Source organism: Anas platyrhynchos, chromosome 16, assembly GCF_047663525.1.
Source record: "Anas platyrhynchos isolate ZD024472 breed Pekin duck chromosome 16, IASCAAS_PekinDuck_T2T, whole genome shotgun sequence".
NCBI lineage: Eukaryota > Metazoa > Chordata > Aves > Anseriformes > Anatidae > Anas > Anas platyrhynchos.
Window position 1 is genome coordinate 3,815,139 of NC_092602.1, and position 18,473 is coordinate 3,833,611.

Below are 18,473 nucleotides of genomic sequence, written 5' to 3' on the forward strand. Positions count from 1 at the left end.
GGGTGCTTTAGAGAACTCACAGGATAATGTAACGTGGTCCTGGTGACAAATAAGGCACCCAGACTCCGTCCCATGCTGGAGCTGGAGGAGCCAGGGGCTGACTCATTCCCAATTTTTAATGCAGGTCAATCCGTGCCACACTGCACCAGCACCGTCCTTCCTGAGACACGGGACAAGATGCCAGCAGCCAGAGGCACAGGAGCCCCAGCCACGACCCTGCACGCAGACGGCTCCGTGAGCGAGGTCGCTTCCATCTCAGCCAGCTGAACGTGCTCACATCCACAGTGCTGCTTCTTCTTCAGCCCCGTGCAGGTCGGGGCTGTGTGCCACCCAGGCCATGCAGGAAGGACACACCAAGTGTCCCACACCAGGATCACGATGATCAGGGAGCCACAAGCTCCCCTGTACCATGGGGAAACTGAGGCACGGTGCTGCAGTGCCCCAGAGGTTGCAGTTTCCATGCCTGGAAAGATGCATGATGCCCATGAATAAAAATCCTGATATCACGATAAATCTTTATGGCAAACTATCTGACTTGCCTCCATCTTGTAGGTTCTTTGGGCTCCACCTTGGCCCAAGACCCTGGGGACCCTCTCACGGTGTGGCATGTCCCACGGGCATCCCGCACCACGTCCCTGTGTGCCAGCAGCACCGCCTCCGAGGTGAGATGATGGCACGGGACAAAGGGAAACCCAGCTGTAGAGGGGGAGAGGTGGGACGGGAGAGAACCCACGCTGGAAGTGAACCTGCGAGGTCATCCCATCGCACGTGGTCAAGCCTTGCCTCAAATATCTCCCAACACCCGAGCACCGCGGCACCTGCCCGAGAGGCAGCGGGTTCTGACTTACCGTCGTAGGACAGCACGTGGCCCTTCTTCCCCTCGTATATGACATGTCCTTTGGGCAGGGCATCCTCCCTCACTTTCTCCGCTCTGCTGGGGCTGTCTTCTCCGATTATCCTGGTAATGGTTCCTTTGTACAGCACTTCTGCCGGGGTGCCCTTGGAAAGCCACCAAGATCCATATTTAACAGTGTCACAAGCAATTAAGCAAGCAGGCGCGCTCGCACACAGGAACACTCTGTTCCGCCGGGGGAGCCGAGCGGAGGAGAGCGCGCCCGGCCTCCGCTTCCTGACACAGCCAGCAGCGAGAAACCTGCAGCTTAATTATTGATGAGGACAATAACGGCGAGCGGTAAGAAGGTACGCGAGCCGGGGAAGGCTGCTGGGAAGAGGTGGGGGTGAGGGCAGCACGGGGATGGCAGGCACCAGGCTGAAAGGGGCGAGGTGCCGGGGCCAGCCCGGCTCTGGTGTCGGTGCTGTGGTCCTCACCTTAGGGCAGCCACGACCCTGGGCCTCTAAACCAGCAGCTGTGTTCTTTGCTGTGTGTTTTGGAGCAAGCTACCCGGCTTGTTGCCATCCCACAGGTGTGGGGCAGGGCTGGCAAGCACTGGGTTTTGCTCTCCAGACCCAGCCCTGCGAGCTGTGAGACATCCCACCGAGGCAGGGCAGGTGGGGGAGCGATGCCTGCCGTTGGGCTCTCCAACAAAAATAGGCTCCTCACACAAACTCGCATGAGCAGAAATCTCTGTTTCCCCAGGGGCACACGGGAACGTGGTTCACAAGCACCTGCCCTCCCCGACTCCCCTTCGAAATCCTCGGAGCTGGATGTCCTTGAGGATGTCGCTGCTGATTAACGTTGCTCTGCCATCACAGCCTGCTCGGTGCTGAGTGGGAACAGACACCGGGGGATGATGTCCCCCCCTGCCCATTGTAGGGGATGCAGGGCGGTGCTGTCAGAGCCCTGCTCCTGGCTGACACCCCCCTGCTCACCCTAACCCCACCGACTCCCAGGGCTGATGCCCACAAGGAGCCCTGGGGAGCAAAACCCACCCGTGCTGGCGTTTGAGATTCTGCACACTCTTTTCCCACCCCATCCTGGAGATGCCTCTGCTCTGTACCAAGCTGTCTGAGGGCCACCAGCCCCAAAAATCCCCCCTACAGCTGCTGGGATGTGCCCATGTGTGGTATCAGGGCCCTGACTGCTGGTGCTCCCGGTGCGCCCGGTGCCGGCTCTCCCAGCCCCAGGTAAAGTCGTCTTCCTTCCGCGGACGTGCTCAGAGGGGATTTGAAAGCAAGTGATGACAGATGGCTTCAGAGCACAGAGCATATATTCAAGATCTGCCTCCTGCACACTGGCTGACTAATCCGAGATCAAATATCAGCCACGGCACCGGGAGCTGCTGCGGGAGCGCAGGGACGCAGGCTGCCAGGCCAGCCGGTGCCAGGCAGCAGGAGGGATGGGAACGCCAGGAGCAAGGGGCAGCCTGCTCTGGCCTTGGGACCTTAATTCCCCAGCCAAGGGAATCCAGACGGATTAAAGAGCTGGATGTACAGCATCGTACAAGCTGCTCTTATTTCCGAATTCTGGCACGTGGGGCTCAGGACCCTTCGTGCCCACCCGTGGCTTCCCACAGCTGCTGCAGGGGCGCACGAGGGGATGCGTTTGCTCCACGGGGTTATTTGCAGTCGTCAAGCATCCACTCCTGGCAGCTGCTGGATGCAGGGCACCTGGCAGGAGAAGCTTTTGCTCTGAGCCAGGATTTAGGTTCAGGTCCCCAGGGCCAAAGGGAACACGGTCACCCTCTTTGAACGAAGCAGGCACAAATCTCAGCACGAGTGGCTTTGAATACCTGAATGACGGCCAGATAAAATCCCCGAGGGAAACAGGTGATTTTTTTTCTTTATGCTCTCTGCTCCGTTACCAGATGAGCAATAACTCACACGGCAAAAAACTATCGCCCGCTTGCCAGCTGCTCTCCTGAAGATGGATGGTGGAGATTAAGGCCAAAGCAGCTTCCTGCTCCACAGAGCCTTTGGGCAGGACCCCCAGCGCAGCGTGCTCAGCACTGGCAGACCTCATTACCTGACGTGCCCCTCGCAGCCTCCTCCTCTCCTCTGCCCAGACAGGGCCTTCCACCCCTCTCCTCCTCCTCGCTGCTTGCTTGCCCTGCCAGGATTATTTTCCCAGAGCCATTTAATGCTGCTTTTGCTCGTGCTCCTGACAGCTACTGAAAGCAAAGGGGGAGCTCAGACGCTGCGACGCTTTGCATTGCTGCTCGCTGGGCTCTGCTCTCCTGCAGGCTCGGCTGATGGGACGGGGCTCGTGCCAAGCTGAACTGAGGCTGTTTGCGAGGGCTCTGTGCTGCTGCAGGTGGCTCAGCCCCGTGCCACGTGCTCAGCGCACCCACAAACACCGGCACCCCAAGCTGCAGTGACCAGCAGCCAGGAAAAGCAAAGCCCGACGGAGACAAGGGACTTACATGCGTGATGGAGCCTCGGTACGTGATGGGCGACTCCGGAGGGGGCCTGGATGTGGGTGTCCCCTTGGTGATGCTCCCTCCCGAGGCAGAGCCGAGGGAAGTACCTGCAGGACACAAAGGCAGCGGGTTGGAGGCTGCATTTACTGCTCAGCACAACGTCTGAGGGGCCAAGAATACCGATGGCTAAGCCAGCAGGATTCGACCCAACCTCTGGCGAGCTGAGGGACTGAGAAGAAGCCCACCAGGAGATGTCAGCCTTAAATCCAGAGCCTTGCACAATTCTTCCCACCCTGGCCCCCAAGGGACCCAGCCCTGGGGCTGGGAGGTGCAAACAATTCTTCTGAAGCTATCACCTCCCTGCTGCCTTTGTGGAGGGACCAGGCAGATTTATGGGGCTGAGAGAAAGCACAGCCTGCCGCAGCCTCTGCTGATGTGGTCGGAGCACATCTCCAGAGAGATGGAGCTCCGGGTGGTGTGAGCTCTGCTGTGCGTTATCTGCCTGGAGCCGATCCACTGCACACCCTGCCTCTGCCTGCAGTAAGCTCGGGGATTTCACAAAGCAGAATTACCTAAATCACTTAAAAACAACACATCGATACTCACTCTATAAGGAAAAATGGGAACACTAGATTTAAATGAAATGTGGTCCCTGCCCAGCTGCAGCCCCAACACTGAAAACCAGTCGATGGCATTTAACTGGTCTTGCTCTGCTGTCCTGAGCAACAGATTGTGGGGTGCACACAAAACCTCTGCCAGGATCAAAGCCCAAGCCCTGACGCAGGGCTGTGGCTAGAAATGTCTTGGTGTCCCATTGGAGATGCTGCACAGACCTATCTGCCACCGCTCTGGCAATCTGAGCAGCTGGAAGAAAGGGGCAAAGAGACCCCTCTGGCTGGGCAGAAACCCCCAAATCCACCCAGACCTTCCCAGGGCAGCACGCATCCCCCCTGCCCTCCCACGCTGGGGCACGGCCGCACGCTCACCCCGCAGGATGGAGCCCTCCTGGGCCGGCTGCATCACCAGACTTTCTGGCTGGCTGGCCTGGCTTCTAGGAGAAAGTTGTTCCTGCTTTACTCCAGGAAAAGGCACTGGAAAACACGAAGCACAGATCAGCGTGGCCTCTGACAGCCTCCAGCTGGCACCTCCCGTGTCCTGGGCCACCAGGATCACGTCTCAGCCCCGCCTGGCACCAGCTCTTGTGCCTGGCAGAGGCAGGAGTGGGGACTGGCTGGACCAACAGCCAGGTCTTTGGTGGGGAGCCCAGGAGGAGGACTTGGAAGCGTCCCTGCAAAACCCACGGCTGGCAAAGAGCCTCCTCCAGCACCGCTGCAAGCAGCAGGGGCTGGCAGGTGCTGCCCAGGAGCACGCACTGATCCGATCCCCTCTTTGTGGGGTCACAGTGCAGGGCTGGCACCCACATTCCCCATCCAGACCCAGTCCTTTGCCCAGCTCCTCATGATGTTAAGATTTTTTTCAAATCTGCAGGCTGAACACTTTCCTTGTTCACTTCAGGCCATTTGCTCTTTATCCCACCAGCCTGGGGAGTGGCAATATGTTTCCTTCCTTCCATCCCATTATTAGCCAGAGGGTATTTATAGGCTGGGAAGTGTCCCTGCCTGAGTTGTCCCTTTCCTACACTGCATATATTTAGCTCCCTGTCTCTGCTTTCCCCAAAGACAACTGCTGTCATCCTCGGATCACACCTGCACCCTCTGCACTTCCTTGCCGTGCTCTGCGAGACATCCCCCGCCTCCCCATTTCTTACCCAGTTTCTTGGGATCCATCGTCAGGGGCAGGCCCATGGTGATGGAGCCGACGGGGACCTTGGCATGCTCGGAGCTGTAGGGTGTGTGGAGCTGGATGGGCATGCCCTGCGGTGCGAGAGGAGGGGTCAGGGAGCAGCTGCGGGTCCCCGCCGGCCGTTCCTGCCGCTCGCCCCCCCAACGTACCTGGGAGATGGAGCCCACGGGTCTCTCCAGCACAGGCGGGTGCTTGGTGGAGGAGATGAGGGGAGGAGGGTTGGAGATGCTCGCTAGCCGCTGCAGCCCTGAGCGAGAGCTCTCATGCAGGTTTAGCGGGATGGGGTGTCCTGCACGGAAAACACAAGTATTAGGGAACTGAGGGACAGCAACGTGGCTCTAGGATCCAAGCAGATAATCACTTTGGAGAGGACTGGACTAGTTTGAGTTATCTCCTCTTCCCTTTTGGTTCTGCATCCAAATCGTGTGCCCTCCAGCCAGAGAGGGACAGCAGAGCGAGGGCTAAAACCCTCCTGACTGCACCAAGGGCGGTGCAGGGAACACTCGTGGTGGTCTGTGACGAACCACGTCCCTCATCCTGCCCCGGTCAGGGCTGGGACACCCGCCTGGCTGCTCTCAGCTGGCCCCACCAGCTGTGAGGGAGGCTGCTCCGTGTTGGAGCAAAGCAAGGGGCTGGCGGCTTTCTGCTGAGCCCTCTCTCCCACCCAAAAAGAAAATAACTGCACTGATTTAAGGGAACAACCCGTGACGCTGGCTGCAGCCGCAGCCTCTGTCCTCGGCCGCAGGTCAGGGCAGAGGGGACGCGCCGTGCAGATGGTGGATTGCACTTGCCTGGGGAGTTATACTGGAACAAGTGGGGCTCCGCCTGGGGAGAGGTTTTGATCACATCCCGGGAGTAGGACAGGACAGGGGGCCAGCACGAGGCGGCCGTCGGCTCCGCGCTCAGCTTCTGGGCCTCTGCGATGGATGAGAAGTGCACCGACTTTTCTGCAAGGCAAAAGGAAGACAAACAGCTCGCTCAGCGGCACCCCACGGACAGGCAGACATGAGAAGGGAAGGCTCAGCGAGCAGCCCAAGCCACGCGGAGGCGAAACAACCTTCCTCCAGGCTCAGGCTCCTCGGCTGGGGGGCAGGATGCTGCCAGCACCCCGCGTCCCCCGGCACGCAGGGACATCCAGCGGGTGCTGCCTCGCTTGTGACAACCCCTTTGGTCTGCTGATGGGCCAGAAATAAAGGCATCAGCTTGTCGGATGGCAAGGGGACGATGCTCAGAGCCTGAAGTGACCAGCTGTTCTCCCAGCACCTGGGACAAGCGTGCTTTGTGAGACCGTCAAAGGCAAATGAAGTTCAAGACGGGCTCGGCGTGACGACTGGATGCGTCCTCTGCAAGGCAGCTGGGCTGCAGGCAGGGGAGCTTTCGGAAATGAACTGGCTCAGGTTTTGCTGGATGCCAGGCTGGGTTCGCCCTGGCTATAAAAAGGCTGATTCGAGGCCAAGCAGTGCCTGCTGGCTGAAGAGCCGTGCTGGGGGGGGTTTAAAGAGCAGCTCTCTTCTTGACCCGAGCACCCCGCGGGGTGCTGGGGAGAGGAGCTTTATCGGCTCCATCCCGAGCGCATCCTCACGCAGGAACGCTTCGCTAAGCAGCCAGATGAGACAGCCGTTTTTGAATGGATTAGAGGCAGGTTTGGTAGGATTTGCTTTTAATCGATAAACACTTAATTTTGCACTGCCCTTCTTTGTCAGACCCACCTGCATTGACCAGAAATTAGAAACTGGGCAGTAAACAATAGCAGTCACAAATGAACCCAGCCTTTAACCATCAATTTTTGATAAAAATAGATGCCTGAATCCTGCTAAGCCTAATAATAGGGCAAGTAGATTATCAGAGGCCCAATTTAATGAGGCTTTACTGCATTATCATTATTAATGCTCAGTGTACTCAGAAGCTGGGAGATTATTCTTGTCCTCTTCGGTGAGACAAGAAATCCATTATCAGCACGCAGAGGTGTCTGGGCACACACACAGCTGCAGCCTGGCGGGGCCAGACCTCGCCTGCAGCATCTTCCCTCCCCATGAAGATCCCATGCCAGATCCCAGGGAGCATCCTCCTGGCACAGGGATCCAGGAGCATCCTCCCCACCGACGGAGGGGCCGTGGCATCCCTGCATTTTCTCCCTTTCAGCTCAGCCCCACTCAGCTCCCGGGGGGCTGATCCAGCCCACGGCGTGCAGGGTTGAAAGGCGCTGGGATGGCCCAGCTGGAGCTGCTCTCCGGAGCCAAGGCACCACCAGCCAAGGCTCCGCGCCCCCTGGATGGCTCCCGGAGAGCCACGTCCTCCTCCCCGCCCCGCGGGTGCCTCTCCCTCCCCTCCGTGCCTCTGGAGCCTGTGAAATGTGGCCAGTTCTTAATTGCCCCCGCATTAGAGGGCGGCTATAACTCAGCCAGCTTTTGATAAAATAGCACTTACGCGGGGAAGAGAGAGTTCCTATTACCGTTTATCAAGCCCCTGGAATCGGAGCGAAGGAGTCAGAGTTTATACGATCCGTCATCCAAATTAATGCTCTTGGCTCCCCGTCTCCTCTGAAGGCCAACTGAAACACGGCTAAATCAACACACACCAAACCGCCGTGCGATAACCCGAGATATGCCCGACGGCGGCTGGGCACCGGGGGAAGGGATCAGGGATCCGTCTGCCTGCCCCTACCCGGCCCCGCGCTCCGCGGCTCGTCCCCGCGCTCTGGCCGCCCTCCAAGGCGATACGGACCCAGCCAGGAGCCGCGAGGCAGCCAACGCCTTGGCCAGGATGTGTGCAAGACTGCTTTGAAGCGGATCCAGAACGGTGCGAAGGACGTCGATCCCCCGAGCGGCTGCAGGAGTTTGAGCTCTCTTATCGAGCTGGGCCTCAGCGAGCCGCGGAGGAGGTGGCGGAGCTGCTGTGGGGAAGCTGGAGCCTGGCTACGAGGAGGCTCCGGGCTGCTCTGTTTGAGGTTTGCCGGCTGGGCTGGACTCTCCCCGTTTAACAAGGGCCGTGTAAACGTGGTGTGGCAGCACAACGTGTGGGGTGTGGGCACTTGCTGCCCCATGGGGAGGCCTTGGAGAGCAGGGGAGGGAAGGAGAACCCCCCTGGTACACAGATTTCCCTGCCTGTCTCTGGGTATCTGGCCGCAGAGACAGCGCTGAGCCACCAGCCGAGTTCTTTGCTGCATTCAAACGGGGCTTTGGGGACTTGGTTTCTCCCCTCGGGGTGCTTCTCAGCACAAGCCTGCTGGTTTTCACACCACAGATGCATTCACACCACGGAATGAAGACTCCCGAGGGCCCAAGTGCAACCCAGGCTCCCAGCGGTACCGGCACGCGGGCACGGTTAGCGGGGCTTGGAGATCCCCCGAGATGTTTGCTCCGCTCCTAATCCTCGTCATAGCCTGGGCAGCCTGCTCCATGCCTCTGCGTGACACAGGCCAGGTGCTGTACACCTTGCAGGGTAATTAGCTTCATTAACAGAGATCTGGAGCACTGCGGAGGTGGCCCAGAGAAGGAAGTGCTCCGTCCCAACTACTGGGGTGCGGTGGTGCTGAGCTCCAGGCTCCAGCACTGCCCGTGCCACGTGGTTCACCACGAAGCTGAGCCATGCAAGACGGATCTGCACAGGGTTACGGTGCAGGAGGAGATTAAATTCCATTACCCATCACCATCGGGGAAGGGCTGGAAGGGAGCTGATGTGCCCGGGCAGCAAGCACCGGCGCGGGATCAGCTGGGATGGGACCTCACGGGTGGCAGCACCGTGACTCAGGGGAAACTCCCTTCCTCAAGGTGAGCAGTCTCCTTCCCGGCTTACATGCAAAACATTCTGGAGGGCTGATCCACACACAGTGCTCTTTATTGTTTAAGGAAAACGAAGATTTGGCCAAGAGTCAGCAACCAGCTCCTCCTGCAAGCACATCCTCCTGTCCAAAAAGGGCCGTGGCTGCTCTGGGGGCTGAACGAGGGCACCGATTTTCCAGCAATGACCACAACCAGCACCAATCTGCCTCATCCACATGGCCTCATCCCCCCCATCCCAGTGCAGGACCCACTACTGGGGGGCATCGCCCCCACAGAGCCCAGCCTCCTGGCTCCTCTGATGGCACCGCTGGTGGCAGTGTCTCATCGACACCCAGCGGGCTACGAGGGGCAGGGACGGCGATGCTGAACTGGAACAGACTGTCACCGAGATTAAAAACACATTTAGAGGATAGTCTCATCAGGACTTCCCGACTCTCCTTAACCTTGATCCCCAGGTGCTCCAGCTAATAACACTTGAGCTGCTCTATGGTGGGAAACTCGGGATTGCTCATTAGGCAGCCAAACCACATCAGAGCTATTCCGGGGAGAAAGCACTGGGAATCTTTACAGGAACCTTTGGACTCCAAGTCACAGTATTAGCATTGATTTTAAATGAAATAATGGTCCCTGCTGAGCATTAAAAGCATTCTTTATAAAAAGCCAGCAAGGTAGAAAAGAGCCATTGTACCCAAAGCCCTGGCACGCCTCCAGGCCCCTTTGCTCTCAAGTGAATGGCAGAGACGCTAATAAAGGCAATCTTCACCTCCTCGGCACTCGACACTAGCTCGGTGTTTGCTGGAGGCTCAATGAGACATGATGTACTGTCTAATGAACATGGGAAATTAGCCATGCCTCTCCGGTCCCGCTTCGAGACGCTATTAAAGAGCTTTCAAGGGCTGAAGCAAACGTCCACCTAAGAGGAGGCAAGCTGCTGGCTGCGTGCAGCTGCACACGGGGCACGTTGTGGCACGGCTCGACGCACACCATCACCGCCCTACCTTCCTTGTCCCCGACAGCGGGGCTCCGGCTCTTTCCCCTCGGGCTGCTGCTCGGCTGCTGCTGCTCCTTGTCCGCCTGCTGCTGCTGCTGCTGGGCCTGCGACAGCTTGCTCGGGGGCACGTCCTCGCGGGAGGACTCGTGGGCTTTCGTGATCTGCTGCTGGTAGAGGGCCAGGGCGTGGGGAGGCACCTGAGGCTTCACGCTTCCACTCTGCAATATCCCCTCTGAGAAACCTTCGGAAATCTGCAACGGAACAGTAAGAGGTGGTGAAACTTGCCCCTCACAGCCATGGAGGCAGCAAGGTGTTACAGAGCCCCACATCCCAAACGGAGCTCCAAGGCTCACCAGCCACGGGAGGTTAAAAATCCCCCAGCAAAGAGCTCCAGCTCTGTTCTGGTGACACCAGCGGAGAGCCTCAGCCCTCCCTTGTTTAGAGCCTCTTCTCTGCAGTTAGTTGCCTGTAGCTTTTGCAAGCAGCTACATGACTGCAGCCACATCTTTTGCTGTAAGAAGGGAAACCGAAAGAGCCCCAGGAACGGGCCTTTCCCGAGTATTGAAACCCAGCACACACAAGCAGGGATTTTCTCTCCCCAGCCCACAAATGCTCCTCCTCTGGCGCTGACCCTGGAGATAAGAGGGTGCTTTTTGTCACGGCCCCAGCCAGGAACGATCAGCTTTTTGTGGCTCTCCAGTAGCCTTGTACTGAAAAGAGGAGACCAAGGAGAGCTTCTGGATGAGGAAGAGCAGAAACATGTTTTACGTGGTGACTTTAAGCACGAGACCAGGAGAAGCACAGGGCTGGGAGGGTGCACAGTTGCTTTTTAAAGCAAAAGGAGGCTGCAGTCATGTGGCAGCGAGGAGCTTTTTCTGTCCAGACCTCCCACTACTCCCTGATAGAAGAGCTCGAGGGACATCCAAACATCGCTGGCAGGCTCTCCGGCAGCGGGGAGCACGCTGCGCACAGAAGGCACCTTGCCTGCACGGGGCTCAGCCACCTGCATGCCAAGCAGGGGGACACGTCCTAGTACAAGTGTATGTGCAAGGCACGTGCTGCATCCCCAGCCCCAACCCTCTTTTTCGGGCACTTACGATGGGAGGGATGGCAGCAGCGCGCTGCTTCAGCTGCTTCAGGTCCAGCGGCTTCTGCGGCGAGGAGTTCAGCCTGGCCTCGCTGGCGGTGTTGAGCAGGCTGGGCCGGGGGGACAGCAACCTGAGCACAAAACAGGGGTTACGGGGGCAATGCCACGCACGAGCTCCACGTCTGATCGCTCCCCCACGTCCCACACCGCCCCGCTTCGTGCTGCTGAGCTGGGGAGACCCCAGGCTCCTGAGCACACTGTGCACTTGGGCTCCCAGCTCTGCAATCCTCTGCCTGGTCCCAGAGCTGTTCAGGTGGCTACAAACGTGCCACAGATTGCAGGGGTCACCCTGAGGCTTGGAGAGGGGCTGCTCAGCAGGGAACCCCCATGCACTGCCTGGAGCACGGGGTGCCTGCAGCCCCGGGGAGGTGCCTGCCACCCCCACCTCGGTGGGCTGCCGGTGCCTCAGCTCCTTTTAGTCTTCCAAGGGCCCTGGGGACCCACTCTCAGACGCAGAGCAGCAGCACCAAGCGAGCTGCAGAGCGCTGGCAGCTTTGCCGTGGGATAGCCAGGCCCAGCATCCACGTCCTGCTTTCCAGAGACAACAAGTCCCGTGGGACTCCGTGCTCTGAGACCATTCTGTCTGCCTCGAGAGGCTCTCAGTTCCTCTTTGCTTTGGCTGCTATGCTAATTATTTCTAGCAAACCTGCTGCTGTTGTCCAGAATAAGCCCGAGGGAGAAGCGGAGCCCGGAGTCACGGAGCAGGGCGACCTGTTCAGATTGCGTTTGGGCGCCACGCCACCCTCCCCAGCTCACTCAAGCATCACCCAGCACTCGAGATCAGCCTCACGTTCCTTTTCAAGGACTGTCTGTCTTCTATCAAGGCTCTAAAGCCTGGGAAAGCAACCACGCACACGCAGCTGGGCTGCCTGGATCACCTGAAAGGCAAGAGGCTGGATTCGGATGGGATTTGGTGCTCAGCCTCGTGGCTGCACAACCCCGTGCCCTCTCTGCTTGCTCTTCCCCATGGCTGAGCTGCGGGGTGGATGCTCAGAGGATGGCTGTGCCGAGCCCCCGCGCCTCAAAACCTCTGCCTCTCCTCCTGGGACAGGGTTCTCACTGCCACCGAGCACCACATCCCTCCTGCAAGGGCTGTAGGGTCCAGCTGATGCCTTGTTTCCCTGGGGCATTACCAGCACCACGGTGCCTTCCCCCCAAAACGGGATGGGAAAGGGGAGAGGCAAAGCCCTCGGGTCAAGATGTGCCCGTGCTGAGACCCCAGGGCCACGTCGCTCCAGGACATCTTCACTTTCTCTCCCTCCCAGCTCCCATTTGTTGAAGCCAGTTCATCGTTTCTAAGTTTTTACAGCGTGATTTGTTTATTTTAGCTGTTATTTCACCGCTCTCTTCAGCCTATAAATTTCAAGGTCATTCCATGCTCACCCTTGGATGAATAAACAAGCGTGGCCGGGCCATGTGCGGGGAATAAATACAGCGCTGCGCCTGCACGGCTGCATCGGTGCAGGAATGGGACCCACCTCAGGATCTGCCCCAGGGGTGGGGACTGGGATGCTCTGGGGGAACTGGGATGCCCTGGGGAAGCCAGGTGAGGGGCAGCTCACCCGAGCTGCTCTCCGGACCATCGCGGTGATGTCCACCCATGGGATAGCACAGGTGGGGTGATAGCACGGCTGGGGCTCCCAAACCGGAGACCACTGGGGAAAGCCCACGGGGGCAGCATGCTCTGCAGCCCTGGGCCCCATTCCCTGGCAGTTTGGGCTCTGATTTTACCCAAAAGAGGCCAATCTTCAGCCTGGTTTTCTGCAGCCCAGCGAGCTCCATCAGCAATGGGAGAGGATGGAGCTCTCCCTGCTGCAGGCACAGCTCTGTCGGGTGGATGCTCTGCTCTGAGAGGCGCTGGTCCTGTCCGCACACAGCAGGACAGGGGCCAAACATCCCTCAGCAGCTCTCACCTGGGGGCCCCAAACCCAACAACCAGTCCCTACGTGTGGGTGAGGGCACTGGGAGGAGCAGCGAGCCCTCTGCATGGTGTCAGCATGCTCGGGGTGAGCCCGGGGTTGTGCGGAAGGGTTTGGGATGAACAGGGCACCGCATCCACCCAAATCCTTCAGCTTTCACCACGGGGACCGGTCCGAGACCAAGGGACTGGTCGAACTGCGGGACAACCCAATACACCATGACCCCACTAAGATGGCCCAAACTCCATTTCTTGCCCACGCAATCGTTTCATAAAGGGGACAGAGACCGGGGGCAGTCCCCAGGTTCCCCCAGGGGGTAAGCGTGCACGGCCTCACACATTTCCCTCTGCCCTGACCTCCCCCTGAACCGCGGTACTGGCCGTGCTCGCAGCAGCCCTCCCAGCACACGCTGCGTGTAACCACGGACACTCAGCTGCCTCCTTTGGCTCTGACGAGCTCAGGCTGCGGCTCCTTCTCCCAGCCTAACCTTTGCCAGCTCTAACACCAGGAGGACCCACGGTGGCCAGCGACAGCCCCTTCCCCATGCTCACAGGGACACTCGAGCCACCCCCGTCCCCTTCTTCTGGGAGATGCTGCGGCCACCCCGGTGCTTTCATGAGCTCGGCAGCGCAGGGTGGGCGGGCGAGCATCGCCCACGTGCCCGGTGCTGTCCCAGCCGGGGCGGCTCACGCGGCATTTCGGCAGCCCCGTCCTCTCCGTCGCCTCTGCCCGCGTGCTCGCAGTCACGAGGCGCTGGGGCTGCGGTAGCCGCCCGCGGGCACGCAGCCTCGGCGGGCTGGAGAAGCGAGGAACCAGGGCAGCTGGATGCCCACGGCTTGTTAGAGGGCACACACCAGGAGGCACGCCTCTGGCTCCCGTGAGATTGCATTGAAAAAGGAGCGAACGAGGATGCGCACAGCATCCCCGTGGGCACCACGGCGGGTACCAGCCCCTGCTAACTGGGTGCAGGACACGGTGCGAGCCTGCTCTCAGGCTCTGCCATCACCTGCGCCTTCCCACCCGGGCAGCAGAGGGATGCCTGATTCCTGTCTGATATTCCTGGGAGCTGTCTGGTGGCTGAGATACCTGCACTGATCCACTGAGCAGCCCGGGTGGAAAACTTCCCGAGAAGAGCTGTTCCTCTGCAGCAGGGAGGCTGCTAAAAGCTGCTGCCGTCCCCTTTTCGGCTGGGTTCGTGTCAAAGCAGAGCAGCAGAGCCCTGCTGGCCTCGCTCCCCCTCGCAGGGAGGTTTCTCCCAGCTGGGAAGGGGAGGGCGGGGAGGGGTGGTGCTGGACTCCTTCCACGCCAGAGAGGAGCTCCCCACAGCCAAGAGGCCCCGGCCCCACCACGGGGCCAGAGCCAGCTGCATCCCCAGCGCCCCCGTCAGCATCTGCACTGCTTCCAGTGAGGGCTGCTCCCGAGGGATGCTCCTGCTCCCTCCTGTGCCGGCAGCACTCACCCACCAGCTCCCAAATCCACCGCAGTGCCCTTCTGGGAGCAGCGCTCCCGTTATGGGTGGCAGATCACAGCTGCCTGCCTCGTCCTGCTGCTTTCCTCGTCTGTTTTTTTTTTTTCTTTCTTTTTTTATTTTTTTTTATGCAGCCTGCCTGGCCTTGAAGCACCCGTCTGGCTGCCAACCACCCCCTGCAAGCCCTCGGGAGGGCTGCAGGATGCTGGATTCAGGACACCGGCCAAGGCAGAGGCAGGAGCCTGGAGAGGTTTCCGTGCCCCCGTGCCACGGCCGGGTGGATGCAGGAGGTCCCTCCCGGCCCAGGAGCCAGCGTGGATGGAAGCGGGAGCCACTAGAGAAAATAGCACTACAAAGAGGCACGTATTTATATATATTCTTTAAAAAACAGGAAACCCTGTCCCGTTTGTGAGGCTCTTGGGTGGGGAGGGCTCTGCTGCTGTGGTGGGAAGAGACGGGAGGGGAACAGGACGTTTCTCCTCCAAAGAGGCCGATGTTTCCCCTCCCGGTGCCAGGAGCCACCCTTGGAGGGTCACAGACCCCCTCGGCCACCGGCCAGGGTGGCTGCAGGGCTCGGGGCCATGGCAGCTCAGGTGAAGCCCCGGTGGTGTCTCTGCAGGAAAGCTCGCACATCCCTCACCGTTCTGCCCCCTTTCTGGCCGGGGCGGATATTTCACCCTGGCGGATCCCAGCAGCATCTCCGCCGAGGCAGCAGCTCGCCCCCTCTCTCTGCGCTGGGAACGCGTCCCCGAAGCGACTGCTCCCCTGCCAGCGCCGACTCAGACAGAAAAACCCTTCCCAGCCCCGGATGCAGGCAGCCCAGTCTACGCCTCTGCATAACTCAGCTGTCCCCAAGGGCACGTCCGGCTCCATTGCATCACCCCGCAGGGCTGCGAGCAGCAGACTCAGCGCTTCTGCGCCCAACACCTGTCTGGGGCCATTGCCCAGCAGCACCCCCGCGTTGGGACATCGCGCTGCCCGCGGGGTCACGGACCCTTCGCGAGCGATGGCCAAAGGGCCGCGGCCACGCGGGGACACAGCCGGCCACGTCCCTTCGCCTGGGGAGCACCTCAGCGGTGACGTTCCTAAAAGAAGAGCTCAGGAGGAGGGAGCACGTGGGCACGTCTCGCCCGGCCCCGTGGCCACGCCGTGACCCGTGCCTCTCCCCAGCCCTACCTGCTCTTGTCCACGGTGTCCTGTTCGTCCATCTCATCGGCGCTGCAGGTCGCGCTGGAGTCGCTGTCGGGGTTCACCCCGGGGCCTTTGCTGCCTTTGTGGCTCTCCTTCTTCTCGGCCTTGGGCGTCCCCTCCGCCCCCGCCGCCCCTCCACTGCCGGCGCCGCTTTCTGCCTTCTTGTCATTCCCCTTGTCCTTCTCCTGGCCGTCCTCGCTCTCCTCCTTCTTCACCTCGCTCTTGCAGGGCTCCTCGCTCGCCTTCTCCTCCGGCTCCTCCGTTTTCACCACGTCCACCACCAGCTCCTCTTGGGCCTTCTCCTCGCCGCCGGGCGCCTCGGGAGCCGCCTCCGCAGGAGGGCTGGCGGCAGGAGCGGGGTTGGTGGCGGGGGCCGGGGGCCCGGCGGTGGCAGCAGCAGCGTCGGGGGGCGTGGGGGCCTCTTCCAACTTGACTGCCGGTTCTGCGCCGGAGTCACCTCCCGGCCCGGGTGGTGCCTTGGCCCCGCTTTCGCCTCCCTCTTTGGCTTCGGGCCTCGGCGAGGGAATGCTCTCAGTGTCGGAGCTGTTATTTACTGCAGCTGAGAAAAGGGAAGAAATAAAAATAAGGATCGGGCTGAGATTCTCACTTCCCATACCGCTGCCTCCGCCCCCTCCCATGGGAGGAGAACGCCCTCGTTGCTCCGAGGGGGAGACGATCCCGGGGCTGGCAACGCGGGGCTGGGATGCCCCGGAGACACCCCGGGGGTCTCCCGGCTTGCCCAGCTCAGCATCTGCTGAGCGAGCCCCCACCCAAACCCCAAACCACACTCCCAGCAACTGGGTTTTCCACCAAAACCCTGCTGCTCGCTCCCGGCCGCCCTCACCCATAGCTCTGGAGCTCGGCTTTGCTCTGCCAGGCCCAGGAGCTCTGCGGCTCGCTGCCCGTCCTTGCTGGCACGGCGAGGCCGCCGGCTTACGTCCCGCGTGTCCCTGGCACTGCCACCCCCCAGGGCAGCTGGGGACCATCCCAAAACACTGCGCCTGTTTGTTGTCGTTGAAGCCGCCAGAGGCGAAAGAAAGGAGGTCAGGGTCGGTGAGAGCAAAGCTCTGCCAGTGCTGCAGGACAGGTTAATTATTAAATGTAAAGGATCGTTCCTCGGATCTGCTGGCGGCTTGAAAAGGGGCTGGAAAGGCCAGGGATGGAGGTGCTGCGGGGAGCAGGGGCCTGCAGCTGGAAGGGGATCGCTCCCTCCAGGTCTCCTTTGTACAGAGGAAGGCAGCAAGGGCCAGGTGACCACACATTGCCCCCGACACGCCTTGGCACGGCCCCTCGGGACACAGCTCTCGTTCCTGGGTCCCAAATGGGTAACGGGGCTCCCTCCCACGTCTCCCTTTACCTGCCTCTCTCCACAGCACCACATTTGGCTTCGAACACCAGCAAAACAGGGGACACAAAGATGTGGCTGTCCCAAAAGCCAGGCGTTTGAGCACACCCAAAGTCTTCCAGTTCCTGGGCACAGCTGTGCAGCTGCTCAGTTCCCCCCATACCCGGTGCTACCCGATGTGAAAGGGGCTGCCGAGGCACAAAAAGGCTCAGCCGGGCGCTGGGCTCTGCTGCACTCACTCTAGACCCCAAATCCGTGGCTGGGGAGGTGAGGAAGGGAGCTGGGTGGATAGGGGAGCACCCGGCTGGCTGCAAAGCCCCGAGCACCGGGCGAACAAGCGCACGTGCCTCGCATTCACAAGCAGACCGCTTGGACACGGGCGATTAATCACACGTTACAACCCGTGCCAAGTCCTCCTGCCCACCCCAGGGCCTGCCGCGTGGCCCCCAGCCCCAAGGTGCTCCCCACGTGTCTCCAAATGTCACCCCGGAGCCCGCGACCTTCCCGAGCAGAGCTCTGACATTTCTGTGCCCGTGACATTTCATCAACCTCGGCTTCCGCGTTCGCTCCGCTCAACAGCCCCCTTCGGAACCAGGCCCCCTCCGCCCAACGGGAGGAATTAGAAATGAGGATTGGGGCTCTAGGAAGGCAAAGCTTCAGCGAGTGTCAAGAGATCTGTCTTTAAGCTCAAAACCGCATTGTTTCCTCTCAGCCGCTCTCACAAAGAGCAATAACTACCTTTTACTCCGCGCCTCTGAGTCACAGATCACCTCGCACAAAGATTTACCTGGAATCTGCCTTGTAATGAGTCACTTCCAACAATGATTTGAAAAGATTTCCAATTTCAAGTCCCATTAGCCTGGGTGCTAAGGCCAGGAAGCAGCAGGGTGCCAGCAGTGCTGGTTAAGTTATTAAATTACTTTGACAAAAGTCAAATGGGGCTATTGTTGGAAAATTATGCACATTTTCTCCCAACTCGCTGCCGCGCTTTCTAAGCGATAAATAGCTGAAAATTGTCACTTTCAAGTTGTTTCCTTCCTTTCGTAGGGCTGGGAGAGAGGAAAACGCTCCCTTAAAAAGGGAACGGGGAGGAAAAGACCCGCTGGGGTCCATCAGCCCTGCTGGATAGGGGCTAGGGCAGCCCTGAGGGGGGCTCAGATTCCTGGGGGGGGGCAGTGGTGGCCACGATGCCCTGACAGGATGAGGATGGGCTGTGGGAGCCCAGTGGGTTACATCCATCCTCCTGCATCACCCAGGGGCTCTCTGCTTTGTTTCCCCCAGCAGCCTCCCCGTGGGTCTCTCCCCGAGCCCCCGCAGTGCCTGCAGTCTGCCCCGGCTCGGCCCTGCGCCCTGCCGAGCTGTGCAGGGCCTGGATTTTGGAGGAAAACAAGAAGAAAGCTGATTTACAAGAGCCAACGCTCTGGGGAGCGTGCGCTGATGGCAACTGGAAATAAACTGGTGCAAGAAGGGTACTTCTTGCTTCTCCAGGGCGAGAAGGAGCCGCTGGGCA

The 18,473-nt window shown here is 60.0% G+C and overlaps 1 protein-coding gene across 25 annotated transcripts in view; it reads right to left on the bottom strand.

Annotated features, from left to right (window-relative positions):
* The window catches only part of NCOR2 (nuclear receptor corepressor 2), a 221,886-nt gene that overhangs the window by 23,819 nt on the left and 179,594 nt on the right, over positions 1-18,473 (bottom strand). For all 25 annotated transcript variants that reach the window (XM_027469767.3, XM_072024399.1, XM_072024413.1 and 22 more), the window contains 9 exons: positions 15,604-16,177; positions 10,991-11,111; positions 9,901-10,144; positions 5,912-6,067; positions 5,270-5,409; positions 5,086-5,191; positions 4,304-4,408; positions 3,321-3,424; positions 849-999 (listed from right to left, as the gene is read on the bottom strand). In XM_027469767.3, coding sequence (XP_027325568.3) covers positions 849-999; positions 3,321-3,424; positions 4,304-4,408; positions 5,086-5,191; positions 5,270-5,409; positions 5,912-6,067; positions 9,901-10,144; positions 10,991-11,111; positions 15,604-16,177 — 1,701 coding nt within the window. The remainder of the gene's footprint in view (positions 1-848; positions 1,000-3,320; positions 3,425-4,303; positions 4,409-5,085; positions 5,192-5,269; positions 5,410-5,911; positions 6,068-9,900; positions 10,145-10,990; positions 11,112-15,603; positions 16,178-18,473) is intronic.